Genomic DNA, 9,147 nt, shown 5'->3' with positions numbered 1-9,147 from the left:
AATTTAAAATACGCTAACTACCTACCTTATAGTTAATGTGAAATAAGTTAGTTCATTGATTGATTGATTGATCAGTTATTGTTCCAGTACGTAACTTCATAACCTACGTGTTTATTATTATTATTATTATTATTATTATTATTATTATTATTATTAATGCTAGTAGTATTTTTATATCGACGTATGTATGATAGGCATGTCGTTCGTTTGTACGTATGTGACGTCTGTATGAGCATGTGTGAGTGTTTCTGTACAATAGTTAGTCCACGTAATTACGAATCTTCTGTGAAATTTAAATACTATTATTATTATTGTTGTTGTTGTTGTTGTTGTTGGTGTTGTTGTTGTTGTTGTTGGTATTATTGTTACTGTTGTTGTTGTTATTGTTCACTGTGCGTAGCAGTTTTCAATCAAGGAAGAAGTTACGAGCCAATGGAATAATAAACCGTTCACGTTATAATATTCTTTTTACGTTTTTTCCTTTACCATTTTTATAACGACATTTGTAAGGCCTCGAGTTTAAGATAAAATTGATAAAAATTCGGAGTTTCTCATCGATAATTGAAAAATATCTACTACAGTCAAACTCTCGCTAGAACGCTATCTAAAAGTGAAATTCCCTCAGCTACATAGCTGTTTGTAATTTATTTATACCGTTATTTTATTATATGTTATTTTATTTATCTTTGCTGTTTTTAAGCAGATATAAATTGACGCGGAACGAATTTATTAGTAATTCGTGATAGTAAATTAATTTTAATGAAATGTTACTTACAGCCGATTGTTTACATTGGCGTTATTCATGTGATAATAAATATTTAGTAGGCGTAGGTGATAATTATTTCGTGCGATTTTCCACGATTTGCTGATTATCAGATATTTCCGAAGGTAATGACAATGGCAATTTTGCTACGCATATGTCTACTCTGTTCGTGACTATAGTGATAAGAATTTCAATTCCAATACCGTTCAATTTTTAACACGCTAATTGATCCCTCATACGACAGAGATAAGAATTTAAAAGAAACTCAATAAAAATCTACCATTTAATGTATATAATACACGTGTTCTCAACTTTCAGAATGTTTGGTATATAATTCCGTTGGCTCAAAATTTTTGTAAAATACAAAACTCAAACTGAAAAAAAGCAAATTAGAAGGATTGACATACCTGAAAAATAAATATTTCTTAGAATTACGATCTATTCATTTACTGTGGCAAAATATATTGATAATAAATTGTGTTTCATTTCAAAAGTTGTGCATGCAAATTCGTACTAGATTTCGTTCAATTTTGAAGCGAATTAATTTTTTGGTACTCAAAACACAATAATAATAATAATAATAACAGTAAGATTAATAAAATAAAAAGCTCTGTAGTATAAATAATTTTATGGTGTAAATACAATTACATAGCGCGTAAAAAACGTACAGTTTAAGGAACCGATAACAAAGTCCATATATACATATATATAAAAAAAAATAAAAAAAAATTAATTGTAATACCGTGGTATATGATAATTGATACAATTATACATATAGTATATATTATACATATACCTATAACTATAGAGAATTCTAATGATGTAAGTATTCGAAATGAAAAGTAAAAAATGTTCTAAACTACACAGAAATGAAAAATAATAATTAATATTTAAATTGTATAATGATAATTGCCGTTGGTAAATAAAATAATAATAATAAAAATTAAATAAATAAAAAGTACATAAAAGGTACGTAATATAAATCGGCCACAGCTGACGAGATATTTATACAAATAATGAATCGTTAATTTTATCATACAGAAAAAAAAGCATCTCTTCAGGGGAAATTCTCGTGTAATAAATATTGTATAATGAGGCACAATAAGTGAAAAATCATACAGAAAAATCATTGCATAGTAATATGGCGAATGATATGAAAGAAAAATATTAAAAACAAATCAACAAATTAAACGAAAATGTAATTAGAAAAAAAGAAGAAGAAAAAGGTAATCTAAACAAACAAAAAACAAAATTAAACTGATGTATGAAATTAACCTGTGCATCGTTAATTACGAGTCACTACGACTTGCAATTGATACAATGTATAATACATAGGTATCTAATAATTCGGACAGATCAATTACAGTGCACTCTCTCAATAGGACCGCGCAGGAAATGCAATGTTTCCGTCATTTCTACGAACATATAAACAAACTTATTCCCAGTTTAACACAAATCTAAAAAAAAAAAAAAAAAAATAATTCGTAGAAAATCGGTTCCACTCTTGTACAGTTGCGGCCCTATTGAGAGAGTGCACTGTACTGAACAGGCCGAATTAATCGGTTACATACATATTAATAATATTGTTTTATACTTCCGACATAAATTAGTTATCTATATTGGTATAAGCGTTGAATATAGCTAATTAATAAATATTCTATACATACACCTTACTATTATTATACACATTGTACTCGACTAGTGTTGTGAAGTATTGGTTAATTAAACGTCTTATATACCTATCCTACATACCATTGCAATGTAAATTAGAATTATAAGCATCTGTGAATCGGTATGTTTATTGTATTACAATCTTCGTACAACATTATTTCATACCCAGTTATATTAATTGTCAAAAGTAGTGTATTACCATTATTATCAAGTATTAATATGAACTGTGCTGCCATATGTATTATATGCTTGATTATCAAACCTTTTGAAAAAAATTAACGCTGCGTGGTATAAATTTCGAAAATTTTCTCACCAGTTGTCAATAATAAAATACGAAATAACGCAATAAAATAAAATAAACTTATGTTTACTTATACCTATACACAGCATTTACCGGATAACGAGTTTGTGACTTAGGAATCCAGTTTATTTCCATATAGAGAACCGTGCCACTGTATATGATAATCACATTAAACAATGGCTCGTAATATCAGATGTGACATTTTCCCAAACATGTTGTCTCGCCGTGCTGCCATAATATCGAAATTTTCGACGCTAATTGACCTGAACCGCTCGAAACAAATTTTTCCGTAATTTGAACGAAAACGTAAACACAGCAAAAAAATATACGTATTCAAAAAATTCGATGCACATGCGATTGAAATATCATCGAAGTCGCTAATTCGGTAATAATAACATCGCTATTGGTGGATTGATCGAGTAATTAAAAGTCGAACACGGCGAAAAAGCATAAAATATCATTATTGATTGTTAATTAAAATGGCATTGAATTGGAGTTACCTGTATTTTGAAATATTGTTACGCTACTATGATTATTATTATTATTATTACCAATATTATGTAGAAATGAATTAGTTTCTATGTAGACGTAGATTTATTACGAATCCATAGATACGATATCCTTTCACTGTGATACAAAGCAGGACTCGTTTTTTCTTCTTTCAAGGGGTTGTACAATCTTTAAACTAATACGACTTGAAAAACAAAATCATTTACTCAACAACAATGTTAAATATTGTCCGATTAATATATTATACTTCATGAGTACGATCGATAATTACAATAACTCATAAAACGAATAAACGATCAACTGTCAAAAAAAATTTCACCAATTATAATTAAATTCACCGCATCCCTTGGTACAGTTGGTACATTTAGTTTTTCTGTAATTGAATAATTTGTAATATACAAACGTATATTAATAATGTAAACAATAATTCAACGCAATATTAGTTGTGATTATCAATGAACTTCCTCCACTTACACTCACTTTCAAATAACGGATTATATCTATCTTCACATTTTTTAATTGCACAATTCAGATTTGACTCATTACGCCTTCTAATCGCACGCCTCACTATATGGAAACATGTATCACAAATCATTTAAAGTTGATCCATGAATGAACGATTGATAAATGACAAATCACTTCGAATGAAACCGTGATAATTCATTCATAATCCGAGCTTCATTCACAGATTAATTTACACCGCAATTCATAAATATCCCGCAGGATGTCGGTTTGAAAATCCGAAATTCAAATCTCACAAGATTTGAATTGTTTACTGTTTTTTACGTTGATCTATAGATAGAGATCAGTGATTTTTTAGCTTTTAACCACATTTCTTAATTCATCTACTTTAAGGATTTTCAAATGAGGAATAAAAAGAGAGAAATGACATAAAGTAACAAGTAGTTTATTTAATTTTAAATAGCCTATTGGCATTTGTATAATTTGTACAATAGTGCCGATTGTTTAATCTTTTATTCTTACAAACAATCATTGCTGTACAGTAACCATTCGGTCAATAGCTGCAGTTTGTGCTGTTTCCCTGTTTCACTATCCTTGCTGAACCACTCTTCCAAAATTCTTTTCTCTTTGTCATCAAGCGTGTCAAGAGGATCCAATGAGGTAACCATCATACTCGGTAAAATCACGTCGTGATACAGAAATATCTGGAATAAAATTGAACGGGGTCAAGTCGTGATATTTATTTTGTGACAATGCAGATTTCCATATACTAATTATAACCAAAAGCACACGATTGGACAGGTTTATTACTTTGTATAAAAATTGACTTAAAATAAAAAGGAATGTATCGATATCTGTTTAATGAGTTAAAATGAAATCAATTCGATTCCACTGATCTCGGCTGGTTTCTTTTTGCAAAGTAAAGCCTCAGTTTGCTCAAATTACGTATCTGTCTGTTTAAGGCCTCGCTGACCTGGCGAATCATATACTATATATTTCGTGACGTCAAAAGCCGGGAAATTTCCTTGTCGAATCGTGCGAGAACGGGGGTAGGAATCAGACAATAAATTTTTTTAAACCGTATCTTCAATAAAAGTGTATCTCTGTATCTCAGTCATTGCTAACGTAGATCGCTGATAGTATTTTGACTTGTTGAATATTCATCCCTTCTACGATTTCAGAATTTCTTTCACTTCTGACAGGGAGATAGAATGACGTATAAAAGCACAGACGTAATTCGGGAACAACCATTCCATCAGTTATCTTTCCGTAAATATGACACGATCCGACAAGAAAATTTTCATGTGACAGAAGCCCGTTCTTGATCCACAAGAAATCTGTTTCGACTTGTAAGCGATTTCGTTGGTCGGATCTAACGAAACTGGCTAATGAAGTCAGCAGCCTTAGTTCAACGTTGAACGTCCAGAAGGGCTGTAAGTGCTTGTGAAGTCACGAAATGGATATTTACAAGCCATGTTAGCGGCGACATAATTTCCGAAAAAATACCGTCCGAAAAATTCATTTGCCACGCACTTTGTTTTGAAATGTATTGTACACTAGACAGGGGCTCGACGATCCAGATGCAACGCTGTATTTTCCAGTGCAGAAAGCTCTCACTGGTTCCTCGAACTGGAATCGTACGCTATTTTTTTGCTGGTCAAGTATGTATGTCTGACCGTCCCAGGCACAGGCGACTATCTCGTCCGTTCCATCGCCAGTAACGTCCAATCGACATAGAGCGAATATTTGGTGATCTACCTGCATCGCCCTGCGGAAGAAACGTGTCATGGATAAATTAACAAGTAAATGGAGCATCGACCAGTTTTCTTTCACAGATTCCACATAAAATTTAATGTCGTAATCAGAGATATAATTTGAGCTCTGAAAATAGAGCGGTACCATCTAGTCTGGCTCACCATAAAATAACTTCGTCTTGTACGAGCATAATTGTGCCGTCTAGGGTGGCCAGAGCATACGGTTTTCCCTTTTTAGCACCAACGGAATCCTGGGAGTTTTTATCATCAGTCTCGCTACGATTGTTGTTATCTTTATTGTTGTCTAGAGACGGCGAGAAGTCCTTCTGCGTTGGAAGAAGAGGCTTTTTATCTGTCCTCATGTCAAACTCACCCAGAACGACGTTACCGCCGATAAAGTTCCCGTCGATCGTGTCGATGCCGGGTGTGCCGTGCCTGGTGTAAAACCTCACAGCTTCGTTGTGCTGGGCGTTAATTTCTCTCCTACGAATGATATCCACCGCGTCTAAACTCGCCTTCCTCATTTCCGGCTGAGAATAATTCCGCTTAAATTCCAAAGACGAGGCTTTGAAGACGTTCATTCCGAGTTGACTGTCATCTGAGAAGGTGTTCTGTTTATTAGAAACACTTTTCGCCAAATACTTTGGTACCTCGGTGTCCAACGCAGACACAAATTCCTGCTTTCCAGGCTCTAGGTCACCCAGAATCTCTGTCGAGATATTCGGGTTTCGCATTCTCGATATTCCCAGTGTTTCATAGTCCACGCAACTTGCTGCTACTTCACTGTTTGTCTCCGAGCTGTCAGGATCGTCGAAATTGCAATCTTCAGGGCTGCATTTGATTCTCATAAACGTTCCACCTGGCTGCGCAACTAACAAAGTTGGTGTCCCATCTCCTGTATGCTGCAATTCAGGGAGTAAAAAAGATGTCGTTATGAGTTTGGTGCAAATCAGTGTATTGTATTAGGAAAAAAAAATAAATACCTGTAGAGTTACGGTACCAATTTGATCAGCACATTCCCATTTATTTAGACCAATTAGTCTGCGAGATCCAAGTTCGGCGCTGCTAGACCATCTGTAAGATCGCACGACGCGATCGGTCAGTCCCAGGATCATTTCCACGGCCCCATCTTTGTCTACATCAGCGAGGAGAACTACTTTGGTGTTTGTAGGAATACGTTGAACGTGAACGCACTGCATTTTTCCAGACGGCTCGTTCGATTCCACATTATTGTCCATTTGATCAGAACCTGATGAGTGCATCATACTGCTCATACCTGTGGCCACGTCCACGCTGGTTGGCCCTGTTGGCACATTGATTTTAGAGTAAGAAACAGAGCACATGAAAAATCATTGAATTGGAGTGACAACAGTGTTTATAGTGTTTTGACATACCAGTTGGTACGCCGAACTGATCTCCAAGAGTAGACTCCCTTATTACAGGCAAATGGCCCACCGAGCCCAGCGATGTTGCAGTTGGATTGACCGGTCGAGGACTATAGAAGATGTGGACCCATCCATCTCCACAAATTACTACTAGAGCGTTACGGCCATAGTTAAAAATATCACCCACTGTTAGGCAAGTTATGAGACCAAGACCTGTTATTTTCTGCCACAAGTCTGAACCCTGGAGTCAAATATTCTCTGGTATTCAATCAGATTAACCAAGAAGAAACGATGGTGTTCAATTGGTATCAGGTTGCACACATACTTACGTACTTTAAAAATATATAGCTCCCCTTCTGCAGTTCCAACAACCAATTCGTTATCGCCATCGTTGTCAACATCGCCTAGTGTCATACCATGTCTGAAAATTGTTCCTGGGACGTCCCATTGCAGACGTTTAACAAAGCTTACGGCCCGCATGATGGTGCTCTTTCTTGTACAGTTTCTTGTGTTAAGCAACAGACGATCTCAGGATGTTGAGCGGTAATCTATGCTCTCGTATCTCGGGAATTAAGAACTGCCAACGATTTGGAGGCCAGACAATGCAAGTAGCCTTAGCCGTTACCAAACCTAGTGAGATTGGACCAAAGCTATTTGAGTCCATAGAATGACCTGTGTGATCTCCCTCGACCCAACAGTGACCCTCTGGTACCTACGGATGATGATGTACAAGTTGAAGCACTTCTTGTCCGGACTTATTGATGAAGAATCCATTAGGCTTAATAATTTTATGCCATGTGGATCCTGAAATCTAATCATTCTTAGCTAATGAACTTAAATTTGATAGTATAATCAACTATAATTATATAAAAAATTAAATGTCGGGCAGTTTAATTCAATTTCCCGGACCTGTACAAAGTCTGTCTTGTATCCGATGGTGCCAATGACGTCGCCAGGTAGTCCGATTACACGCTTTATTAGTTTTTGATTAGGAAACTTAGGTGAGGACAGAGAAATTATTTCGCCTCGTTCGACTTTGAGCCCTCGAACGGCCCAGCGATTCAGATAGACGTAATCGACCTCTTTCAAGTTAGGGTTCAGCGCAGGTTGCATTGAAACACCTTCAACTCGCGCGACATATCCAACAGTGTCTAAAAAGGTTATCCCTATAGGAATTCCTATGAGGATGTTGCGCAGAAAGGGCGGTAGCCCCATGTAACCAATGAATAATAAAGATGAGAGCTTTTCTTGGCTTTAAAATGAAAGAAAATAAAAATATGTGAGAGTTATTCAGATTTGAAATGTGCAACTCTAGCAGGGTAAATTTGTTTACGTTTATTCAATTATACCATTCAAGGGTAGAAACTTACCAATCACTTTGGACAAAGCAATGGGTCAGGTGATCTCTTTAATCTGTAAAGAAAATTGCCAAATATTAAGTAGAACAGCTGAATATATTTCATAGTGGATGATACTTGACAATGGTACGTTTTTTGACAATAAAAAAAGAAAGAATTATCAAATTAAAACCTGTAAACAATGGTTAAGAATACTTAAAGTTAAGTGAGGTTAAATTGGGTTACATAAAGATCAACAAAATGTGGCAAAATAAGAAATTCAAATAAAATTCGGCAAATCGCAACGGTTTATACAGACGCTATGCTAGGCATACAGCTATGGTCCATTTTTTGTTCCAATACATTATGTTTGGTATTGTGTAGGTTAGATTCGGGCACCTTAGGCTAGGCTAACCCAAAATCTCTAGATTCTATTGTAAGCACTACAGTGGTAATACACAGTCCAGCAAAAAATCAAGGAAATACAATTTGCAGCAAAAAATCAGCACAAATAAAAATTTGCGAATCGCGTAATGCGTACCTAAACATCTAGCAGAATCCGTTAACGTGTCTCTCACTTCTCTTTCATTCATTCGTTGATTCGTCTGCACACGCAGTGCGTAAGTGCAATTGTGGAAATGAATAAAACGCATATGAAATGCATATGAAATGCAGTGCAGGTGCAAACAGTTGTTGCGGAGATTCCCCGCCAACATTGTAACCGTTTCATGTAATTCAATAGTTTTCGTATATTTTAGTTATTCTATCAAGGAACAGACAGGTCTTAATTCTTTTGCAATATCAGAGGCTAGCCAAAAAATAAGGCTTAAATTGTTAAAATGTTTCCAGGACCGTACACTTAGTGTACGGTCGAGCAATTGGACCGTATGTTCCGACAGGAGGTGAAATTACCCCGCAAATACGGTCCTGACCGTACGATTGGCAACACTGCAAGGTACCGACC

The 9,147-nt window shown here is 35.3% G+C and overlaps 2 protein-coding genes across 3 annotated transcripts; both read right to left on the bottom strand.

Annotated features, from left to right (window-relative positions):
- Positions 1-4,136: 4,136 nt before the first annotated feature.
- LOC124305817 (KICSTOR complex protein ITFG2-like) lies at positions 4,137-9,002 on the bottom strand. 2 transcript variants are annotated; one of them, XM_046765688.1, is made up of 8 exons: positions 8,725-9,002; positions 8,217-8,259; positions 7,180-7,558; positions 6,856-7,087; positions 6,445-6,764; positions 5,624-6,363; positions 5,241-5,475; positions 4,137-4,411 (listed from the first exon to the last, which is right to left on the bottom strand). In XM_046765688.1, the coding sequence occupies exons 3-8, from the start codon at positions 7,324-7,326 to the stop codon at positions 4,226-4,228; spliced, it is 1,860 nt and encodes a 619-aa protein (XP_046621644.1). In that variant the 5' UTR covers positions 7,327-7,558; positions 8,217-8,259; positions 8,725-9,002; the 3' UTR covers positions 4,137-4,225. The 2 variants fall into 2 exon arrangements, with proteins under 2 accessions (XP_046621644.1, XP_046621645.1); XM_046765689.1 differs by lacking the exons at positions 8,217-8,259; positions 8,725-9,002 and having other exon boundaries at positions 7,176-7,313.
- Positions 7,358-8,061, bottom strand: LOC124305620 (mitochondrial inner membrane protease subunit 2). The gene is made up of 2 exons (XM_046765200.1): positions 7,756-8,061; positions 7,358-7,558 (listed from the first exon to the last, which is right to left on the bottom strand). Exons 1-2 carry the CDS (start codon positions 8,059-8,061, stop codon positions 7,358-7,360), a joined length of 507 nt encoding a protein of 168 aa, XP_046621156.1.
- Positions 9,003-9,147: the final 145 nt, after the last annotated feature.

This window comes from Neodiprion virginianus, chromosome 5 (assembly GCF_021901495.1).
Source record: "Neodiprion virginianus isolate iyNeoVirg1 chromosome 5, iyNeoVirg1.1, whole genome shotgun sequence".
In the NCBI taxonomy this organism is placed as follows: Eukaryota; Metazoa; Arthropoda; class Insecta; order Hymenoptera; family Diprionidae; genus Neodiprion; species Neodiprion virginianus.
The sequence above is the reverse complement of the archived record's forward strand: the minus strand, read 5'-3'. Positions and strand labels throughout refer to the sequence as shown.